Source organism: Coregonus clupeaformis, chromosome 8, assembly GCF_020615455.1.
Source record: "Coregonus clupeaformis isolate EN_2021a chromosome 8, ASM2061545v1, whole genome shotgun sequence".
Taxonomy (NCBI): Eukaryota; Metazoa; Chordata; class Actinopteri; order Salmoniformes; family Salmonidae; genus Coregonus; species Coregonus clupeaformis.
The window spans coordinates 44,131,551-44,156,600 of NC_059199.1; the positions used below are offsets into that span (position 1 = coordinate 44,131,551).

Consider the following 25,050-nt stretch of genomic DNA (forward strand, 5'->3'; position numbering starts at 1 on the left):
AGTAAAGAGTAGAGTAGAGAGTAGAATAGAGAGTAAAGAGTAGAGAGTAAAGAGTATAGAGTAGAGAGTAAAGAGTAAAGAGTATAGAGTAGAGAGTAAAGAGTAGAGGAGAGAGTAGAGAGTATAGAGTAGAGTAGAGCAGAGCATAGAGTAAATAGTAGAGGAGAGTAGAGAGTAAAGAGTAGAGTGTAGAGGGTAGAGTAGAGAGTATAGTATAGAGTAGAGTAAAGTAGAGAGTAGAGTATAGAGTATAGAGTAGAGAGTAGAGAGTAGAGAGTAAAGAGTAGAGTAGAGCATAGAGTAAAGAGTAGAGAGTAGAGTAGAGCATAGAGTAAAGAGTAGAGGAGAGAGTAGAGAGTAAAGAGTATAGTATAGAGTAGAGTAAAGAGTATAGAGTAGAGTAGAGAGTAAAGAGTAGAGTATAGAGTAGAGTAGAGAGTAGAGAGTAGAGTATAGAGTATAGTAGAGTAGAGAGTAGAGTATACAGTAGAGTAGAGTAGAGAGTAAAGAGTATAGAGTAGAGTAAATAGTAGAGAGTAAAGAGTAGAGTAGAGAGTAAAGAGTATAGAGTAGAGTATAGAGTAGAGTAGAGAGTAAAGAGTATAGAGTAGAGTATAGAGTAGAGTAGAGAGTAAAGAGTATAGAGTAGAGTATAGAGTAGAGTAAAGAGTAAAGAGTAGAGTAAAGAGTAGAGTATAGAGTAGAGAGTAGAGTAAAGAGTAAAGAGTAGAGCGTAGAGTAGAGAGTAAAGAGTATAGAGTATAGTAAAGAGTAAAGAGTAGAGTAAAGAGTAGAGCGTAGAGTAGAGAGTAAAGAGTAGAGTAAAGAGTAAAGAGTAAAGAGTAGAGAGTAGAGTAAAGAGTAAAGAGTAAAGAGTAAAGAGTAAAGAGTAAAGAGTAGAGTAAAGAGTAGAGTAGAGAGTAGGATGGGATGTGGTTGTGTTACCTTTTAGATCTTAAAGCAAAATCTGGTTTTGATGGAAAATAAGATTATGATTTAAAAATAAATCTATTAAAAAATCATATGAAAGCATGAAACCCTTGCCTGTCTTTGTAAGGCAACCTCACATTCATACCAGACACAACAAATCAATACAATCATTGTTATGATCATTTTTGGGTGAGACTGCTGCTTGTGGGTTCTGCTATAGGGAACATGCATACTGGTCTAGTCTATGCCTTCTAGGACCACAGACAAACCATGGATGCCACCCATGGTCAAATGATTGCACAAGACAGACAGATGGACATGTCCAGAATGACCACTGGTGATATGTTCAGAACCATCTCTAAATAGATCTCTGCTCTGCTCCACGTTTCTCTGTCATAAGGATGACTATAGCCATATGTGCTGATGGGTACATTGTGATTGTTCTCCAGTCTGGCACAGCAGCAGGCTTTGGTTCGAACTGAATCAGTGAGACAGTCTCCTCCTCCTTGAGACACTCCTCTCTTCCTCCTCTCCGCTCTTCCTCCTCCTCCTCATTGTGACACTGCTCTCTTCCTCAGTCTCCTCCTCTCCTCTCTTCCTCGTATTCTCCTCCTCCGTGAGACAGTCCTCTCCTCTTTTTCTCCTCTCCTCTCCTCTCTTCGCTTCTCTTCTTCCTCCTCCTCCTCGAGACAGTCTCCTCTCTTTCTCCTCTCCTCCTCAGTGACAGTTTCCGCTCGTCCTCCTCTCCTCTCTTCATCCTCTCCTCCTCAGCGAGACAATCTCCTCCCCTCTTCCTCCACAGCGAGACAGTCTCCTCCTCTCTACCACCTCTTCCTCCTCTCCAGTGACAGGCTCCTCCTCTCTTCCTTCTCTCTTCCTGTCCTCATCCTCCTCCTCCGTGAGACAGTCTCCTCCTCTCCTACTCCCCCTCAGTGAGACCAGGCACATGTACAGATAGGTCTCTACCTGTACAGAGAACATGCCAATTTGCCCTTCCAGTCTCCAAAGTGTCATTTATTTATTTGTATAATTTTTTTGGTCGTTGCTGTTCTGAACCCACTGCCTGCAAGTCGTCGTTAAATTCACCCGCCCCAGACTAATCTAGTAATATAGCTAGCTAGCCATTTTGTTAACTGTAGCATATGGTTGCCTAAGGATTCTGCTGGCTAACGACATTATTTGTCATCATCAGTGATGACCATGCTCTCTTTACTGGCTTATTTAGGGAATGGTAGGTTATAGTAAAGTATTTGTATTTATTATGGATCCCCATTAGCTGCCGCCAAAGCAGCAGCTACTCTTCCTGGGGTCCAGCAAAATTAAGGCAGTTATACAATTGTAAAAACATTACAATACATTCACAACAGATTTCACAACACATTAAGCATGTGCCCTCAGGCCCCTACTCTACTACCACATATCTACAACACAAAATCCATGTGTGCGTGTGTGTAGTGTGTGTGTGCTAGCGCCCGTGTGCGTATGCGTGTGTCTGTACCTGTGTGTGTATCTCTTCACAGTCCCCACTGCTCCATAAGGTGTATTTTTATATATTTTTTTTAAATCAAATGTTACTGCTTGCATGAGTTACTTGATGTGGAATAGAGTTCCATGTAGTCATGGCTCTTTGTAGTACTGTGCGCCTCCCATAGTCTGCTCTGGACTTGGGGACTGTGAAGAGACCTCTGGTGGCATGTCTTGTGGGGTATGCATGGGTGTCCAAGCTGTGTGCCAGTAGTTCAAACAGACAGCCTGGTGCATTCAACATGTCAATACCTCTCACAAATACAAGTAGTGATGAAGTCAATCTCTCCTCCACTTTGAGCCAGGTGAGATTGACATGCGTATTATTAATGTCAGCTCTCTGTGTACAGCCAAGGGCCAGTCGTGCTGCCCTGTTCTGAGCCAATTGCAATTTTCCTAAGTCCCTCTTTGTGGCACCTGACCACACGACTGAACAGTAGTCCAGGTGCGACGAAACTAGGGCCTGTAAGACCTGCCTTGTTGATAGTGCTGTTAAGAAGGCAGAGCAGCGCTTTATTATGGACAGTTCTCCCCATCTTAGCTACTGTTGTATCAACATGTTTTGACCATGACAGTTTACAATCCAGGGTTAATCCAAGCAGTTTAGTAACCTCAACTTGCTCAATTTCCAAATGATTCATTACAAGATTTAGTTGAGGTTTAGGGTTTAGTGAATGATTTATCCCAAATACAATGCTTTTAGTTTTTGAAATATTTAGGAATAACTTCTTCCTTGCCACCCATTCTGAAACTAACTGCAGCTCTTTGTTAAGTGTTGCAGTCATTTCAGTCGCTGTAGTAGGTGACGTGTATAGTGTTGAGTAATCCGCATACATAGACACACTGGCTTTACTCGTTAGTAAATATTGAAAAAAGTAAGGGGCCTAGACAGCTGCCCTGGGGAATTCCTGATTCTACCTGGATTATGTTGGAGAGGCTTCCATTAAAGAACACCATCTGTGTTCTGTTAGACAGGTAACTCTTTATCCACAATATAGCAGGGGGTGTAAAGCCATAACACATATGTTTTTTCAGCAGCAGACTATTATCGATAATGTTTAAAGATGCACTGAAGTCTAACAAAACAGCCCTAACCCTAAACCTAAACCCTAACCCTTATCAATTTATCTCAGCCAATCATCAGTCATTTGTGTAAGTGCTGTGCTTGTTGAATCTCCTTCCCTATAAGCGTGCTGAAAGTCTGTTGTCAATTTGTTTACTTTACAATAGCATTGCATCTGGTCAAACACCTTTAAAAAATGTTTTTACAATGTGTCTTCCAACGCCCCTGGGATAATGTACATTTGCTGAAGCATTATGAGAACTCAGCGACACGATGGTAGGGATTAAATGAGCTGGGCTTGGGTCATTGATAAGTCATTTTATCAACGCAGCCTTATAATACTGTGAAAGGATCCAGGAACCCAAATGATTTGGTTGGATCCCATCCTCCTTATAATATGAGCTTTGTTTCCAGAAGGTATCAAAATTGTCAATAAATATTGCACCCACAGAGCTGCAATAGTCTCGTAGTCAGTTATGGAGGGCTAAAAGTCTGCTGAACCGTTCAATGCCATGACTTAGGGAGGGCAGAGGGCCAGATATTATGGGGCGTAATAAATGGTATAGTAATTGTAGGCTACAGTATTTCTCACAATCTTCTATTAATTTGCTCTCATTACTGGTTTATTTAGGGATAGTGTAGAGCAGCAGCTGTATCCCTGAAGTGACCTTCAACCTCCCTGCTCCTCAATACTTAATCCACTGGATCAAAGCTTCAACCAGGTAGGATACATAGTGGCAACAAATGGAGTTGGGTTGGATATAGTCATGGTACGCTACCGTATTTCTCATAATCTTCTATTTTGACTGGAATTGCATTGGTCATTGTTAAATAGTGCAGCATTTATTCCAGTTCAAAAAAGTTGTGCAAAATACTTTACTCAGAGTTGCATATGTTATTATTTGTTTAATTTTGTTATTAGTAAAGTGAATAAGACTTAAGCATTTAATTTGCCATTAAGATGTGGCCATCTATTCCTATTCTGTAAATAAATCATCAAAGTAATAATTACTCAATGAGTTTGTGACCACGGTTCGGGGGTGCCCTTTTTTAGTTTGAGCACATGCCCCCCAAAAGACCTGCTCCCGGCCCTCAGTGACACAGTCTCCTCCTCTTCTCCTGTCTTCACAAACACCAGGGAAATGAGAGATGGTGAGGAGGAGAGGAGGAAGAGAGGAGAAAGCGGGGAATAATCTATCCTAATTCAATCAAGACTCACTCTCATCTTGTGGAGAGAAAGTGGTGTGTTTGATTGGATATTAAGATTCCAGGCCCCAGAGGTGTGAATGTGAGTATGTGTGATTCATTCTCAGCAGATCCATGTTTAGCATCAGTTCCGTTGGAGAAGGGTGCCAAAGACGATTAGCCCTGGGGCCTCAAATTTGTGCGTAAACCATGTGTGGGATCATTTCCACGCAAAGTGTGAGCTCTATCAATATGAACGTTTGCTTGAGAGGGTGCATAGATATCCGCACAGCCATGACCATGCGTACGCACAGTGCCAAGTGGTGGAATAAGGGAACTAACTGCTTGTCAAGTATAGAATGGGGGAAATATATGTTGAAAATGTGTGAAATTATGAGAGTAATAATTAAATACATTTTCGATTTCATTGTATTTCCATTGTGAATTCATGCACACTACAACAAATAATACCTCTGGTCCTACAGTTATTTGATGATCTTCTGAAAACAGCAAGTCTACCTGCTATTTTTACACTATTCAGGCTACCAATCTGCAGTTCATTGGACAACAGGAAAAAGGGAATGTTCATGTGATGCTGTGTACAGTACATGATGGAATACTGGTTTGATTGGCTTGGGTTTCTAATATCACCACGCAAGTTTACATTTTCTTTGCAATCCGACAGTCTGGCAAAGAAACCCACAGAGACAGTGACTGAATCAGACTTCCTCAGAGACAGTGACTGAATCAGACTTCTTCAGAGACAGTGACTGAATCAGACTTCTTCAGAGACAGTGACTGAATCAGACTTCTTCAGAGACAGTGACTGAATCAGACTTCTTCAGAGACAGTGACTGAATCAGACTTCTTCAGAGACAGTGACTGAATCAGACTTCCTCAGAGACAGTGACTGAATCAGACTTCCTCAGAGACAGTGACTGAATCAGACTTCCTCAGAGACAGTGACTGAATCAGACTTCATCAGATGTGTGTGTTGAAAAGAAATGTTTATCTGAATAAAACAGCACGTCTGCCTGTTACTGAAGCCAGGAGTTAAATGAGCAGTGAGACCAACTGATGGAGGAGGCCAATGTGTATTTCATGTCAGACAACAATGCAGAATTTAATTTGAAAGCCCAGGAGATGAGCTCACCTCACCCCCCCTCCCCAACTTCCTGCACTATGTAGGGAATAGGGTGCCATTTGGGACGTAAACCATGACTATGCATCTTAAATCAACTTTTGCACATTGAGCTTGGCTTTATATAGGCACCACAGCAGCACCTTCATTATAAAAACGTCCATGCAGTATGCAAGCCAAGCCTTATGATGTGTGATTATCATAATTGTAATTGCATTACTGCCCAACACTGAGATATGTCCAGACCAGAACCCACCACTCCACATGACATAGTGACATCACAAACCCTTACAGAAGTCACATGCTTTCTTATTGCTGTACATTATAATTAAGCAATAAGGCCCGAGGGGGTGTGGTATATGGTCAATATACCACGGCTAAGGGCTGTTCTTTACGCACGACACAACGCGGAGTACCTGGATACAGCCGTTAGCCGTGGTTTATTGGCCATATTCCACAAACCCCTGAGGTGCCTTATTGCTATTATAAACTGGTTACCAACGTAATTAGAGCAGTAAAAATAAATGTTTTGTCATACCTGTGGTATACAGTCTGATATACCACAGCTGTCAGCCAATCAGCATTTAAGGCTCAATCCACCCAGTTTATAATTACATTTTAGTCATTTAGCAGATGCTCTTATCCAGAGCATCGTAGCCCTTTACACTCGTACCCGTATACGGGTTGAAAATGGCAGAGTTGGGCACTGATAAACCTCTAAATTGGAACACAGTGGCTGTACAGTAAGTAACATGCTATACATGACGTCAGAGCTCTGGCTGTGCACTTCACAGTGCTGTATGGGTTTTGACGGACAGATGTCCTGAACTTGAGCACCTTGTGCGAAAAGAAGTTGCCCCCATCCCTGCTGCTAATTGGGAAACTTTTGCAAATGTTCTGTTGTCTGAGTGAGGGAAATGCAGTAAATTACGAGGACTCTATGTATTTTGAAAGATGAGATGTTGAGGATTATAATAAAAAACGCTTTGATGTCATAAAAGCAAGCCAAACACCTGTGAGTCCAAATGTGCACTTCACATTTCCATATCATAAAACGGACATATACAGTGTCAACGTTTATGATCACTATGTTTGATGTACAGTAACAAGATGACATGGCGTCATACCCTGGGTTGTTCCGAACAGAATGAGCGTATTGTTGTCTATTGTGAAGAAAATTCGCTGCGGGACACACACCTGAATGCACTCATAATTACTGTCTATGCGCATCAAAATTACGATCTGTTTCCCTGAATTGCATTGTGAAAGCCTAACGCTTTAATATCGTATTTTATAACTTAGCTAGTCATGTTGGCACTAAAACAGGCTTTCAAATGATGCCCACCTGACCCAGATTACTTAAACAACAACAATAATTGTGTGATAGCAGGGATGCAGGGTTGTGTTCCAAACAAAACAACTACAAGTGTGCTTCCTCTAGTTCCTCAACGGTACAGCCAGGAGAGCTCAAAAAAGCACCTTATAGTTGAAGACTGTACTTTGGGTCTGCTTCTTTTGCTCCTGTTCTACACAAACACACCAGATTCAGCCAATCAAGGTCCTAAGGCGCAGCTGATTAGTAGAAATACAGAGCAAATATAATAATAATTTAGCAGACGCTTTTATCCAAAGCAACTTACAGTCATGGGTGAATACATGTTCGTGTGGGTGGTCCCAGCGGGAATCGAACTCGCAATCTTAGCAGTGCAAGCCGCCGTGCTCTACCAACTGAGCCACAGAGGACCACGTGTTATTCATTATATTAGATCTGGAATCCTACAGTAGCTCTAGGAGGGCTAGCTATCCCTCCTTTAAGGAATAAACATCACCCTTTGAAAAGTCAAACGGATATAGGCATAGAGTTAACTCTCCGGGGTGAAGTTTCACCTACTGTAGGTACAGATCTAGGATCAGCTTCCCGTCCACCAATCCTAACCTTAACCATCAGTGGGGGAAATGCTAAACTGATCCAAGATCAGCGTCTAGTGGCAACTTCACCCTAACGCAAAGTCCACCCTCACCTTGTTGAAGTCTTCGCTGGTGGCCCTCATCTCCTTCCAGGTCTTGTTGAGCAGCTGGATGCAGATGCAGAAGAACTCCTCGAAGGAGCGGTCGTGGGTGAAGAACATGGGGTGGAAGTCATGGCAGTTTTCACTGGCTGTAAGGACAGAGGAACAGAGGAGAAAGGACGGTAAGCCTTGTGTTTGAGACACACATTGGCTGTTCTCCCTCTCAGAGATTTTGGACACTGGATGTTTGGATGCTCAAGTGGGAAACGCACAATTACAGTTCGTCTGGAAAATGCTCAAGTTCAGAGTTACATTTTTTAGTGTTAAGGCAGTATCAGGGCATACAAGGTTTAAAGAGCTGAGACTGAACCCACATTTAATTATTATGAAGATCTCTTGCATGATAATCTATACATACATAATCCCTGTGGTTATGAGAACAAAGAAGACATAACAACTCCCTCCGATCCTCTTATGGCTATCAAACCAAGACTAACCAACCCTCGCCTGGCATTGAGGCAATTAGCAAACACATACTGCATTCTTGTATTTTACATTCTATTTTCACTTGTCTTTCATTTTCTATTTACTGATGTTGTATCCATACATTCCAGTGTCTAAGACTGCCATGTGAGTAATGGAAACGTTAACTTGAACTGTAGTTTACCTCTACTGACTAACGTTGCACCCCAAATGGTACCCTATTCCCTATAAAGTGCACTACTTTTGACCAGGGCCCATAGGGACACACTTTAGTTTAGTCAGCTACTGAGTCAGTGGTATAAGATCCATCAGTTTAGATACAAATGTCAAATAAATGTCAACAATCCTTCCTTCCTCCAGGACCATTCTATGGATTACATTGTGAAAATACTCAAAAGCATGGTATTTTTTTGTCTGGGTTTTGTAAGGAATCACTCAATACCCACATGGGTGGCTGACTCATTCCTACACAGTTTGGGCATGTACAGCCGTGTGTGTATGTGTGTGAGTGTGTGTATGTGTGTGTGTATAGTCACTGTTCATGACACCACTTCTCCTTCTGTGAGAATAACAGCCTCGAGGCAGATTAACTCAACTGTGCACTTCGAAGCCAATAGGACCGGACCCTCTGTTCTCCATATTCCTAGTCTCCCACACACAGAGAGGACGTGAGGACTATAAATGGCACAGCAGGGTTTGGTTTGGCTAATTCAGTTACATTTCACATTTCTCTCCTGTCCCTTGTCTGGTTGCATTGTGCCAGATCAGATGGCAGCTTTCTCTTCAGAAATAAAGATCCTTGGTTATTCTTGAGGGACTGTGTTCTGTAGCCTGCTGCCAACAGACACCCACGTCCATCACAGTTCACAATGGAGAATTCTCAAATTAGCCACACCATGGGATTTTTCTATTTGTTAAAGCTTCCACCACACGCACCTATACCAGATACAAAGAGTTCTGTCTTCTACTGTGTGACAGGATGATGTCTGCATCCCAAATGGCTCCCTATATAGTGCACTACTTTTGACAATGGGCCCTGGTCAAAAGTAGTGCACTATAGGGAATGGTGTTCCACTTGAGAAGCAACTGAAGTCTCTGAATACTGCAGGAGTCTGATGGGAGGCTTCATATGGAGATTAAAGGGAATTGCTCCCTCATTTCTCTCTCGTTTTCCTAACCCTTTCTCCTCCTAATTTCTCCCTCGTTTTCCTAACCCTTTCTCACCTAATTTCTCTCGTTTTCCTAACCCTTTCCCACCTAATTTCTCTCTCGTTTTCCTAACCCTTTCCCACCTAATTTCTCCTCCTAAACTCCGCCAAGTGCTTTGTGAATGGTGTGGCCAGAGAGCTAATCTAACCATTTCCTGAGGGAACTCCATTAGACTGTATTACAGACACTGGGAGGGAGAAATCACTGTGCGTTTATTTGGGTTACCGGATTCATCATAAACTCCCCACTGAGAAGTTTCTCAGCTCAGTGCGTCTAAATACATCAGCAATATTGACACTGTAACACCTTATTAACCGAAGGAAAGAAATCGCTTCAAGCTATTTCATTACCCATAGATGTTGGCGAGGACTCTTATGGGACTATTTTAGCTTTCTGACACATCTGTTTATTAGCATTTAATGCTATCAAAGCCTTGAAATCACCATGGAGACCAGAGCTTCATGAAAGGGTCCCCACAGCAATAACCCAGGTTGTAATGATTGGTAACAGGTCTTTATGAACTACAGTACACACTCCTCTTTCTCTCTGTCTTTGAGAGCTGATTCAGGAGCTGCCTCAAGGTGAAGGTCTCTGAGTGGAGCAGCCATTTACAGAGTTTCTAGGCATCACAGCAGTGCGCCCTGCCTCCAACAGGGGCCACGGAATTGCATCGATATCGGCAGAATAGGAAACTTCGGGACATTATTAATGATGCCCACATTGGCTCCAGGGCTGTTTAACCCGGGTGGGCCCTTAATTTGGAGTGATGTGGAAGGGGCTCTGGGGCTGGTCGGACCGGGTGGAGCCCTGATTTGGAGTGATGTGGAAGGGGCTCTGCGGCTGGTCGGACTGGGTGGGGCCCTGATTTGGAGTGATGTGGATGTGGATTGTCCCGATTCCCGGAGAACGAACGGTGCCATTACCGGTACGTCAGTCAGCTAAGCGAAGAGTAAAGCCAAAATATGCAACACCGTCTGCTTACTCGACAGGAGGACATGACCAGCATAAAGGGACTCAATCAGGTGATGGAGGGATGGAGGATGAAAAAAAAACCTGACTCAATCCAGCTGTTTCCCCCGTTGGACAGAGTGGGACGAGGGTGAGAAGGTGAGGGATGACTGCTGCTCTGGGGGTGTTTACTGATGGGCCGAGCAGGGTGATCAGGGGAAGGAGGTGTGGAGGTGACGGGGAATTAAATGTCAGCCTCGCTTTAGACTTTCAGTGAGACAGGAACAGGTGGGTCTCACTACACTGGGCAAGGATGGCTACAGAGCTGCAGTCCTGGAACTCTCTGCTTTGTGAAGCATCCTGAGATGTAATTCAGTTGTGAAAAATGTTCTAAATGTTGCAGATAGAAATAGAATGAATAGAGCTGACACGATTCATTCCCTATTCCATCTGACAGAAAATCATATCTGTTCTACACAATGCTTTTCTATCTGAACATTCAGTAACAATACAGCCTCCCTCCAATTGCCTTCGATAGCGCATGGCCACACCTGAGGTGACATTTGCTGGAATGGTCATAACGTGTTCATAACATGGTCATAGCTTGTTCGTAACATGGTCATAGCGTGTTCATAATGTGGTCATAACGTGGTCATAAGGTGTTGATAACGTGTTCACAACATGGTCATATCATCTGAACAACCTGACCTTCATCTCCTTGCAGAGAAGCGTTTTTTCTTTCACGTTGTATTATTCATACTGTTACTCCCCAACTAGGGTAACTTCTCCCGAATGGTTACTGATTCACTTGTACAAATTCAAAAACGGAGCATTTTTAATCTGAGAAATAATGCTCCCACGCTGAACAAATCATTGAAGTGAGAAAGAATTAAATCTGGGCAGTTCTACGCATGACTAGCAGCATCTAAACATCTATGGGTGAGCTGCTAATGTGAGAACTGATCATACAGCCTTTGCATTGAAGTTTGCATACGAGTTATGCTCAAAGTCACTTGACACATCACAATACATGGATAAATAAAAGTGTACTCTATAACATTGTGTTACATAACAAGTAATACACAGACAGAATGGAACACTGTGATTTGTAAATATACAGTTTAAATCCTACAGACCCAAATATCCTAGGACATCGGTAGACTCCTTGGTAGACAGACAGAGGATGTACAGAGATTGAAAAACTTGTATAAAAGCCCAAACACTGTCCTGTATTCTCTGGCCCAAATTCATTAGGCTGAACATGACCTTAATCTGAGATCATTGCATCATGGCGTGGTTATATCACAACTTAACATCATAGGCCAGTGAGTGGACAGGAACAGGACACAACCCCCTCCGTCTGTCTGGGACCCCTCAGGGGGACAACAGGGTGAGTCACGGGCATGATCTGAGAGAGCAATTGACTCATCTGACCCCTGCTGAGCATTAACACGGTCTGGACATGTGTGTGTATGTGTGTGTGCTGCTATAAGGAGCCGAAACATGGACCACCAAAGATCCTTACACCACCAAAGATCCTTACACCACCAAAGATCCTTATGAGAAAACCTGAAGATCAGTTGGGAGGACAGGCGCACTAACACCAGCGTGCTGGCGGAGGCTAACATAAACAGCATCCCCACTCCTATAATACAACACCAACTCCAATGGACAGGCCATGCCATCCGGATGCCCAACTCACGCCTCCCGAAGCAGATCATGTACTCCCAGTTAAAGGAAGGTCAGCGAGCCCCTAGCGGGAAAAAGAAACGCTACAAAGACAACATCAAAAGAAATCTTAATAAATTCCACATCACCTCCAACAACTGGGAGGACACTGCACTAAACAGACAATTGGGAGGACACTGCACTAAACAGACAACTGGGAGGACACTGCACTAAACAGACAACTGGGAGGACACTGCACTAAACAGACAACTGGGAGGACACTGCACTAAACAGACAACGGGGAGGACACTGCACTAAACAGACAATTGGGAGGACACTGCACTAAACAGAAAACTGGGAGGACACTACACTATCTGACACAACTGGAGAGAAAACATTGAAGAGGGAGCTGCCTACACTAAATAGACGCCCACTGTGCCCAAGAGAACAAGGGACAGCTACGCAAGGAAAGACTCAACATCAGGAAGGACCAACCACCACTCACCCCTGCCCACACCGCACCAGTATATGTGGCTCCCGCATTGACCTCTACAGCCATCTGAAGACCCACAAATAGAAGACCCCATGGAGGACAATCATACTGGACTCGAGTGATCGCCGATGTTGGTGTGTGGGTCTGTCTGTGTCCCTCTTTCTCTCCAAGAGGTTAGACTCACACAGCAATGAGACCATATAGGGACGTTCTCTAAAGAACAAACTGCCATCACTCTAATGTACATGCTGAGAGTTGGTCATTTCAAAAGCTAGACGTATTTCTTGGTACATGACGTCTTAGAGAAAGAAAGAGACCAAAGAGGACACGGCTCACTTCTTGTCTCACGTCCCACCCTTAACTACCAAAACCCTACCCTAACCTTAACCTTAACCCTACTCCTAACCACCAAAACCCTAACTTCTTGGCTTACTTCCTAACCTTAACCACCAAAACCCTGACCCTAACCTTAACCACCAAAACCCTGACCCTAACCTTAACCACCAAAACCCTGACCCTAACCTTAACCACCAAAACCCTGACCCTAACCTTAACCACCAAAACTCTAACCCTACCACTAACCACCAAAACACTAACCACCAAAACCCTTACCCTAACATTATCCACCAAAACCCTAAACCTACCCCTAACCACCAAAACACTAACCCTAACCACCAAAACTCTAAACCTAACCTTAACCCTAACCACCAAAACTCTAACCCTAACCACCAAAGCTCTAACCCTAACCCTACCCACCAAAACTCTAACCCTAACCTTAACCCTAACCTTAACACCAAAACCATGAACCTAACCCTTAAGCTTATAATAGCATTTGAACAAATTCAGGACATGAAAAAAGTCCAGACTTTTCAAAAATGTTATTGTTTTCCTACATTGTCAGGACATTCGGGTGAATTTTTAGGACATTGGGGTCCTGATAAGGTGAGGTGGTGCGAGGGGGAATGCTGTGGGATTATTTAAGATACTCTTTGAATCTTTGAAGACGTAGGGTTTCAAATGTTTTCGGAAGATGGGCAGGGACTCTGCTGTCCTAGCTTGAGGGGGAAGCTGGTTCCACCATTGGGGTGCCAGGACAGAGAAGAGCTTGGAGTCAGTAGGAGTCTCCCGTCTGGATTACTGCAACTCGCTGTTGGCTGGGCTCCCTGCCTGTGCCATTAAACCCCTACAACTCATCCAGAACGCTGCAGCCCGTCTGGTGTTCAACCTTCCCAAGTTCTCTCACGTCACCCCGCTCCTCCGCACACCCCACTGGCTTCCAGTTGAAGCCTGCATCTGCTACAAAACCATGGTGCTTGCCTACGGAGCTGTGAGGGGAACGGCACCTCCGTACCTTCAGGCTCTGATCAGTCCCTACACCCAAACGAGGGCATTGCGTTCATCCACCTCTGGCCTGCTGGCCCCCCTACCTCTGCGGAAGCACAGTTCCCGCTCAGCCCAGTCAAAACTGTTCGCTGCTCTGGCACCCCAATGGTGGAACAAGCTCCCTCACGACGCCAGGACAGCGGAGTCACTCACCACCTTCCGGAGACACTTGAAACCCCACCTCTTTAAGGAATACCTGGGATAGGATAAAAGTAATCCTTCTACCCTCCCCCTACCCCACCCCCCAAAAAATAAAAAAATAAAATAATAATAATAATAATAATAATAATAAATAAATAAATAAATATATATATAGATATTGTAAAGTGGTTGTCCCATTGGCTATCATAAGGTGAATGCACCAATTTGTAAGTCGCTCTGGATAAGAGCGTCTGCTAAATGACGAAAATGTAAATGTAAAATGAGTCATTGCATCATGGCGTGGTTATATCACAGGCAGCATGACATCATAGGCCAGTGAGTGGACACGAACAGGACACGTCCCCCTGAGGGGTCCCAGACAGATGGAGGGGGTTAGCAGGGTGAGCCATTGGCCTGAGCAGGGCTACACACCATCTGGCCCATCCCAGCCCTCTGTGTGTGTAAAGTGTGTGGGTTGGTGTGTGTGTACAGTGTGCGTGTGTGTGTGTGAGTGTGTGTGTGGCCCCAGCGCGTACCTTACTAACCACCAAAGGACGGTCAGCAGCAGGATAGTAGCCTCTCTAAACTTGGAGATGGACAGCGTCCCAAATGGCACCCTATTCCCTATATAGTGCCCTACTTTTGACCAGAGCCCATAGGACTAAGATCAAACATAGTGCTCTATATGTAGTGAATAGGGTGCCATTTGGAACACAGATATGGACTGAGTGACTGGGGTGCCCATACTGAAGGGAACAGGATACTAAAACAGAAGTAAAAGGAGAAGTTTGTCCTGCAAGGCCATATGTCTCCCAGAATCAGAAATGTTCTATACCCCTGTGAGTAGTCTTCACCATGGATGTGGCGGTAGCCTTTCATGCAAGTAAGAGTTCAAGTTTCTCTCCGTTTCAACAACAAACTAGTAAGTCGCAAAATACTAACTTGGCAGACAGACACCAATCAATTCGCCACGTCATTCTGTTCCCCAGGGGCTAAGCATGATCTGGGATAGTCAGATGCCACCCCCCATCTCCTATCTATCCTTAGCTGTGACTGGGTGGTCTGGGCCCTGGAAGTCAAAGTTCGCTGTCTTCTCTGAGACTTGTGTTTGATTGACAGGTGAGACATGAAGGCTTCAGAACATTGACGCTCGTCTGGCCATATAACTGATTAGAGCTCAGACTAGAACAGACAGACCAGACACTAACTACACAGATGTGACCATTTGGAGAGGTGACAGACAGGGCGAGAGAGAGAGAGAGAGAGAGAGAGAGAGAGAGAGAGAGAGAGAGAGAGAGAGAGAGAGAGAGAGAGAGAGAGAGAGAGAGAGAGAGAGAGAGAGAGAGAGAGAGAGAGAGAGAGACAGAGAGAGAGACAGAGAGAGAGAGAGAGACAGAGAGAGAGAGACAGACAGAGAGCAGATAAGAGTGTTTGAAATAGAAATGATGTATGTGGTATGTGTGAGAGAAAGGGAGAGACAGAGAGTGAGTGACCAGTGGGCAGAGAGCCTTCCTGACATCTGTCTGAGCCCAGTGAGATGAATGTGAGGGGGTAGGAGGGAGGGATGGAAGGAGGGAGGGGAAGGACAAACAAGAGGAGGAACACAGAGAGGAGAGTCACCTTGGAGCGAGAGAACCAGCATGACGGAAACACACTGAAAGATGTCATCCTCACTAATTACCACGCCAGCAGGCCTGGACATCCACCTGCAACAAAGGGAGTGTGTGTGTGTAGGGGAGAGCGAGGTGTGTGTATCAGTTGTGTGTGTGGTGTGTGTGTGTGTGTGTGTGTGTGTGTGTGTGTGTGTGCGTGCTCGTGCGTAAGCATCGGTGTGTGTGTTTGTGTTTGTGAGACGCAGCGTCAGCAACACCTTTCAGGGCTAGTCAATGTCGGGGCCAGTCAGCGTCCTGTCCAGACTGGCAGGAGGATGCCAAGACACTGGCCTGGTCAGGGAGCCATGCCTCCCTTCCAGCCAATGGGTCAGTAAGGAAGCTGAGTGTGAGTTCTCTCCCATGCTCAACAAATCTCTTCACATCAGACCTCACCTAACTGTAGGGCCATACAGGTCAGGACACATAATCTGTGGCACAAATCACACCCTATTCCCTACTTATAGCACTACTTTTGACCAGGGCCCATAGGGCTCAGGGTCAAAAGTAGTGCACTATGAAGGCAAAATAAGTGCACTATGGGCCGTGTTCAAAATAAGTGCACTATAAAGGGAATAGGGTGTAATTTGGGACTCGTCCATGATGAACAGCTGTTTCCGTTCCCATTGTCATCAACACAGCTGGCTGTTTTTAATGCAGTTTTTAATGTGAGAGCTCCAGTGAGTAAGATTTCTGTTGTATTTATTAGATTATGGCAATTCAATTTGAAACTTGAACTTTAAACATCAGGACTTAAATATTTTAACACATCTGTGGTCAAAGAAAGACCTTATCAAGAGCTTATAATTGTTCATACAGTACATGGTTTTATGTGGTATAGAGTAGTAACTCTTCAGACAGGCATGGGTGGAGAAGAGAAGAGTCTAGAAGACTGGTTAAGATGTATTAGATGGAGAGAAGGTGACTGACTGGACAGGGAGAGATATCATGGCTGGCAGGTAACCCAGTGTGGTGAAAACAACAGACCAGACCGCAGTTGAGACCTGGGAAAGCTAACACACACACACACACACACACACACACACACACACACCCTAATATACACATGCATGCATATCATAATATATACACACACGCATATCCGAATATACATACACACCACACACACGCATATCCTAATATACACACACACATCTACTAACACACATCTATCCTAAGATCTGACAGCTATTGGCTTAATACAGAAAAACAGGTTGAGAAATCAGATCATTCTTATGAGAAAAACCAACATCAATTATTCCACACCTGACAGCTCTGCTCGAAAACAGACGTGAAAATAAATCAAATTATTCTTACATGAAGAAATACACACATCCATTCTAAACCACACAGCCCTGTCCAATACAGAAAGAAGCAGCCAGAGAAATGTAATTATTCTTATTCTGTAAATAAATCCCCATGCATTCCTTATGTGACAAAGCTCTCCCAAATACTGAGGCATAGAGAAATTGAATTATGCTTATGCAAATAAACACACCTCTTACATTCTACTTCCTAGAGCTGCCGCCGGACAAAACTAAGCAAGGGGCACCACCAAGCAAGCAGCACCATGAAGACCAAGGAGCTCTCCAGGTCAGGGACAAAGTTGTGGAGAAGTACAGATCAGGGTTGGGTTATAAAAACATATCAGAAACTTTGAACATCCCACGGAGCACCATTAAATCAATCATAAAAAAAATGGAAAGAATATGGCACCACAACAAACCTGCCAAGAGAGGGCCACCCACCAAAACTCACGGACCAGGCAAGGAGGGCATTAATCAGAGAGGCAACAAAGAGACCAAAGATAACCCTGAAGGAGCTGCAAAGCTCCAAAGCGGAGATTGAGTATCTGTCAATAGGACCACTTTAAGCCGTACAATCCACAGAGTTGGGCTTTACGGAAGAGTGGCCAGAAAAAAGCCATTGCTTAAAGAAAAAAATAAGCAAACACGTTTGGTGTTCGCCAAAAGGCATGTGGGAGACTCCCCAAACATATGGAAGAAACGCTATGTCTTGCGCAAACCCAATACCTCTCATCACCCCAATGTTTTTCATTGGCAGGGACTGGGAAACTGGTCAGAATTGAAGGAATGATGGATGGCGCTAAATACAGGGAAATTCTTGAGGGAAACCTGTTTCAGTCTTCCAGAGATTTGAGACTGGGACGGAGGTTCACCTTCCAGCAGGACAATGACCCTAAGCATACTACTAAAGCAACACTCGAGTGGTTTAAGGGGAAACATTTAAATGTCTTGGAATGGCCTAGTCAAAGCCCAGACCTCAATCCAATTGATAATCTGTGGTATGACTTAAAGATTGCTGTACACCAGCGGAAGCCATCCATCTTGAAGGAGCTGGAGCAGTTTTGCCTTGAAGAATGGGCAAAAATCCCAGTGGCTAGATGTGCCAAGCTTATAGAGACATACCCCAAGAGACTTGCAGCTGTAATTGCTGCAAAAGGTGGCTCTACAAAGTATTGACTTAGAATAGTTATGAATGAATAGTGAATAGTTATGCACGCTCAAGTTTTCTGTTTTTTTTTGTCTTATTTCTTGTTTGTTTCACAATAAAAATTATTTTGAATCTTCAACGTGGTAGGCATGTTGTGTAAATCAAATGATACAAACACCCAAAAAATCAATTGGAATTCCAGGTTGTAAGGCAACAAAATAGGAAAAATGCCAAGGAGGGGTGAATACTTTCGCAAGCAACTGTATTTCCTGTTACGAAACACTCTGCACAAAAACAGACGTCGGAGCAATCTCATCACTACAATGCATCTAATCTACATCAAGCCTTTTGTCCGCATGTTTTCTTAACCGAGCGGAGGAGTGAGCACACAGTAGGAGATGAATCTGAGAACAAGTCTTTCCTGTCCTATTTGATTTTATACTTGATTTCACTGCATTAGCGGTCGGTAGGAGCAACCCATGCTTGTGTACGAGTTCACTGTCTTCTAAAATGGCTGCTTGTTTTCAGAACAGGGAAGAGCTATCTATACTCATTGTAGATGGGCTCCATCTCAAAAGTGTAGTGGTGTTCTTTACCCGTCTCCTTTCATTCATTATCCATCTCCAGGAGTTTTCCTCACCATGTGACCTTACCAGGAATACCCTGGCGCTATAGTTGTGGGCTATAACTAAGACCCAGTGTTTTTCATTGCTATATAACATAGTAAGGAAAAACTCTGGTCCTACTCATACTGTAGGTGCCACCCATATGTTAAAATGTATGCACGAATGACTAAGTGGCTTTGGATAAAAGCATCTGCTAATAGCATATATTATAGAGTGGACGGCATTAGATCGTATTGCTTTCACCTGTCAAGTCACTTTAGATCAGAGTGGAAAATGTAGTCAATTCAAATCTTTAGAAAATGTAGATCGTCCACCATTTTACTCCTTCCTTTAGTCCCATCCATTTCACCCATGATCTAGAAGATGTAGAGGCTTAAACCACAGGATTTAGCCAGTCACTTCCAATAGGATTGTTCCTTTACGCTAATGATTCTCTGAAGTTCTAGCGTCAGCGGGCACCTCAGACGTCATCACAGAAGGACGTGTTACTGCTAATGAGTTTGGAAGCCTTTGAGACCCTGCTGAGTTCACACCCACACAAACAAACAGCAGAGAGGAGCCTAAGAGGGAACAACAGTGACTGGACAACAACAACCTCACCACAGGTAACAGCTGATGACATCACTCAATTCCAAACAGTCAGACAAAACTGACATAACAGATTTGGATACCAGCATCCCGGCCTAGAGACAGGTATGGAGAAGGACATGGTAAGCCTGAGACCTGCCCAGTGAGTGAGTGAGTGAATGAGTGAGCCTGTTATGGGGAAATATGCTGGGCTGGAGACAATAAATCTTTTAAGATCTGCTGTGGGCTGTTGGAGAGGAGGGGGGCTGGAGGGGTGTCAGATGGGAGGGGACTCAGGACAACTGGACGGGGACATGAATAATGCACAGAGTCAAGCAGCACAGTGACACACACACACACACAAACACACACACACACACCCAGCCAGCCAGCCAGCCAGCCAGCCAGCTCGCCCAAACAACCCCCCTCCATTCCCAGCCCTCTCATCCCACTTCTGCATAAAAATATATAAATACAAACCAGGGAAATGTCAAAACAATATCTATTTATGGTGGCGGCTGTGGCGGTTGTTGAACCTTGGGTCGAACTTTAAAGTTCAAGTGGAATGCAGAGTGCCACCGCTGCTGCCTGCCGCCCGTCCGCTCGCCTACGTTCACGGGGAAACAAAAAACGTTTTTTTTCAAACTGATCTGTTGACCTGAGTATGTTCCACAATGCCCTGCGTCTTTCAGACTGAAGCTCTGACCCAGCAATCTGCTCCTTTGTTGTTGTTGTGGTTAAGCCACAGCACCCTATTTAAAGGTTAGTAGGCTACAATGACCTCAAGGTATACACCATGGGGTGTGTCCCAAACGGGACTCTATTCCCTATAGTGCACTACCGTATGGATCCTGGTCAAAATAAATGCACTATTTAGGGGATAGGGTGCCTTTGGGGAGATGTTTCTCTATAAAACAGTGGGATAGCGGAGGGATAGAGGGGATAGAGAAACTAAAAAGGCCTAAAGATGCCCCAAGCATTCCCAGAATCCTCGTGTGATTTGCCTGGGTGGATGGGGAACTAAGAAGGCCAGAGGTTTATTGGCATTCCACGGCGGCAAACTAAAGTAAATGATCCAAGAAAAAAATTTGTCACGGTTGGCGCCGAGATTAATTCCTTATCGTCTTTCTATCTTTATCCAGTAAATGGATGTGTGAAGAGAAAGAGCTCAGGCTTTGAGCGCTACTTTCTCCTACACGCTAGTTTTTTTTATATAAAAAAAAAAAGGCAGACCATTACTATTTAATGAAGAACTATGCCACTGCTTCCATTTCGGAGTTCATTTAATGAAGTTTTGGTGTCTGAGTGGAGGGTTGCGTCAGTTTCTCTGCCCTCACACTTTTAAATCATTTAAAAGGGCTGCAGGGCATGGCTCAGAATGGATTTATCTAACGACCTCTACCTATCCTGTCCTCCCTCCTTTCCTATAATAATTTTGATTTGTGAACGTTAAAACTCTATTTTTCCATTTCCCCCCCAACTTCCATATGCTTGGATGCTCTGTTGAGTTATACAGACTGCAACTCCATGTCATAATGACGCTTTAAAATGCTACGCTTCTCTCTGTTGGTTTGCATTGAGACCAGTGGACCATATCTCCAGACAATGGAGAGGGATGGTGGGGTCACGCCTAGGTGCTCTGGGGGTCACCTCCTAACACCCCCCCCCCCAACACACAGCTAACTGAATTCAATTTAGGGATTGGAAAAAACTCCTCATTGAAGATGAATGGCAGTTTTCAACTGATTTGATTGAAAATCCAATCACCTCCTGAAATAACTGACTTGAAATGGAATTGACTCCCAACCCTGCTACACACTGCTGCATAGTGCATACCGTGTCTGACCCTTCCATGGCCATCAATAATAATGGTGGCTCTATTCCCTAGCAGTGTTTCCCAACTCTAGTCCTCCAGTATCCCCAACAGCACACATTTTTGTTGTAGCCCTGGACAAAAACACCTGATTCAGCTCACTGAGGGCTTGATGATTTGTTGAATCAGGTGTGCTTGCCTGGGCCCACAACAAAAATATGTACTGTGGGGGTACAGGAGGACCGGAGTTGGGGAACCCTGCTCTAGAGCATGAAGGGTATTGGAGTTAGAGTGCAGAGCTATCACAGACTAGCCAGAACCATGCATGAGAGTCACGGTCAAAGCTGACATGTGACTTTAATATGGAGAGTCCACAGCTGAATACGAAAGGAAGTCAGAGATAGGATATAGGCTTAAAGGTTTGAATATTAATTGCAAAGGTTTTGGATTCCACTGCAGACTAAGAGAGAAAAATAATTTCCTAACCATAAGTGTCAATCAGTTCTTCAATGCATCACAGTTCCTTACAAAAAGATGGTCTCTTTTTCTTAATGCAGTATAGGCATCACTTCTAAATCTAGCTGTAACTTATTTAGGTAGGCGACATTTACAACCTTCCCATCCCACTAAGATGAAGTTAGCAGATAGGGCTCCTATTTAGCCCTACAGTGCATTCGGAAAGTATTTAGACCCCTTCCCTTTTTCCACATTTTGTTACGTTACAGCTTTATTTTAAAATGGATTACATTTTTTTTAATCCTCATCAATCTACCCACAATACCCCATAATGACAAAGCGAAAACAGGTTTTTCACATTTATGAACAGAAAAACCTTATTTACATAAGTATTCAGACCCTTTGCTATGAGACTCGAAGTTGTGGTCAGCTGCATCCTGTTTCCATTGATCATCCTTGAGATGTTTCTACAACTTGATTGGAGTCCACCTGTGGTAAATTCAATTGATTGGACATGATTTGGAAAGGCACACACCTGTCTATATAAAGCCCCACAGTTGACAGTATATGTCAGAGCAAAAACCAAGCCATGATGTCAAATTAATTGTCTGTAGAGCTCAGAGACAGGATTGTGTCTAGGCACAGATCTGGGGAAGGGTACCAACAAATGTCTGCCACATTGAAGATCCCCTAGAGCTGGCCGCCCGGCCAAACTGAGTAATCGGGGGAGAGGGACCTTGGTCAGGGAGGTGACCAATAACCCGATGGTCCCTCTGACAGAGCTCCAGAGTTCCTTTGTGGAGATGGGTGAACCTTCCAAAAGGACAACCATTTCAGCAGCACTCCACCAATCAGACCTTTATGGTAGAGTGGCCAGACAGAAGCCACTCCTCAGTATAAGGCACATGATAGCCCGCTAGGAGTTTGCCAAAAGGCACCTAAAGGACTCTCAGACCATGAGAAACAAGATTATCTGGTCTGATGAAACCAATATTTAACTCTTTGGCCTAATTGCCAAGCGTCATGTCTGGAGGAAACCTGGCACCATCGCTACGGTGAAGCATGAAAAAATACATTTGCAAAGATTTCTAAAAAAACAGTTTCAATCAATTGTGTGTAGATTGATGAGGGGGAAAAAACTATTTAATACATTTTATAATAAGGCTGTAACGTAACAAAATGTGGAATAATTTTCGAATGCACTGTATATGATGCAATAAGGAGAGCTCTTCTCCTCCTGGGCAGTGCCAGTCCCAGAGAGAGACAGTATATTAGGAGGGGGAATAGGGCACACTTGAAATAGGGCACACTTGAAGCCTACTTACTTCATCACTAATTGATGAACTCCAGCACAATTACAAAGTATAATGTGTCCTTTTATCTTAACTGCAGGAGACAGAGTTTAGGTCAAAACATAATGGCGCCGAAGAAGATGGCTGCCGTTTTACAGCCCTCTAACCAATTCTACTATTATGTGTGTTTTTTGGCGTTGTTTGTAATTTATTCTGTACATAATGTTTCTGCGACCGTCTGTTATGACCAAAAAGAGCTTCTGGATATCAGGACAGCGATTACTCACCTCGTATTGGACAAATATTTTTTCCTCAACGAGTTGGATGCGAAGGATATCCAACAGACATCCGACAAGGCCCAAATCCCCGTCATTCGTATGAGAAGAGACAGAGATATCGTGGACGTAGGTCGGGTTGCCTTGTAAGGATTCGACGGCGAGCGAGTAAACTGCCTCTTCCATCAATCCTATTAGCCAATGTTCAATCCTTTGAAAATAAGGTAGACGACCTAAGATTACGGTTATCCTTCCAACGGGACATTAAAAACTGTAATATCTTATGTTTCACCGAGTCGTGGCTGAACGACGACATTGATAACATACAGCTGGCGGGATATACGCTACATCGTCAGGATAGAACGGCTGACTCCGGTAAACAAGGGGTGGCAGTCTGTGTATATTTGTAAACAACAGCTGGTGCAAAAAATCTAATACTAAGGAAGTCTCAAGGTTTTGCTCGCCTGAGGTAGAGTATCTCATGATAAGCTGTAGACCACAATATTTACCAAGAGAGTTTTCTTCTATATTTTTCGTAGCTGTCTATATACCACCACAAACCAATGCTGGCACTAAGACTGCACTCAATGAGCTGTATAAGGCCATAAGTAAACAGGAAAACGCTCATCCAGAGGCAGCGCTCCTAGTGGCCGGGGACTTTAATGCAGGGAAACTTAAATCCGTTCTACCTCATTTCTACCAGCATGTTAAATGTGCAACCAGAGGAAAAAAAACTCTAGACCACCTTTACTCCACACACAGAGACGCATACAAAGCTCTCCCTCGGCCTCCATTTGGCAAATCTGACCATAACTCTATCCTCCTGATTCCTGCTTATAAGCAACAACTAAAGCAGGAAGCACCAGTGACTCGGTTAATAAAAAAGTGGTCAGATGATGCAGATGCTAAGCTACAGGACTGTTTTGCTAGCACAGACTGGGAATATGTTCCGGGATTCTTCAGATAGCATTAAGGAGTACGCCACATCAGTCACTGGCTTCATCAATAAGTGCATTGATGACGTCGTCCCCACAGTGACCGTACGTACATTCCCCAACCAGAAGCCATGGATTACAGGCAACATCCGCACTGAGCTAAAGGGTAGAGCTGCAGCTTTCAAGGAGCAGGACTCTAACCCGGACGCTTATAAGAAATCGCGCTATGCCCTCCGACGAACCATCAAACAGGCAAAGAGTCAATACAGGACTAAGATTAAATCATACTACACCGGCTCTGATGGTCGTCGGTTGTGGCAGGGCTTGAAAACTATTACAGACTACAAAGGGAAGCACAGCCGCGAGCTGCCCAGTGACACAAGCCTACCAGACGAGCTACATCGCTTGCCTCGAAGTGAGCATAGAAATAACACTGAAGCATGCATGAGAGCACCAGCTGTTCCGGATGACTATGTGATCACGCTCTCTGTAGCCGATGTGAGTAAGACTTTTAAGCAGGTCAACATTCACAAGGCTGCAGGGCCAGATGGATTACCAGGACGTGTACTCCGAGCATGTGCTGACCAACTGGCAAGTGACTTCACTGACATTTTCAACATGTCCCTGACTGAGTCTGTAATACCAACATGTTTCAAGCAGACCACCATAGTCCCTGTGCCCAAGGACACTAAGATAACCTGCCTAAATAACTACCGACCCGTAGCACTCACGTCTGTAGCCATGAAGTGCTTTGAAAGGCTGGTCATGGCTCACATCAACACCATTATCCCAGAAACCCTAGACCC

General features: G+C 44.1%; 1 protein-coding gene across 5 annotated transcripts in view; it reads right to left on the reverse strand.

Moving 5' to 3' along the window:
* The window catches only part of elmo1 (engulfment and cell motility 1 (ced-12 homolog, C. elegans)), a 191,106-nt gene that overhangs the window by 41,243 nt on the left and 124,813 nt on the right, over positions 1-25,050 (reverse strand). For all 5 annotated transcript variants that reach the window (XM_041883500.2, XM_041883495.2, XM_041883496.2 and 2 more), the window contains one exon: positions 7,865-8,001. In XM_041883500.2, coding sequence (XP_041739434.1) covers positions 7,865-8,001 — 137 coding nt within the window. The remainder of the gene's footprint in view (positions 1-7,864; positions 8,002-25,050) is intronic.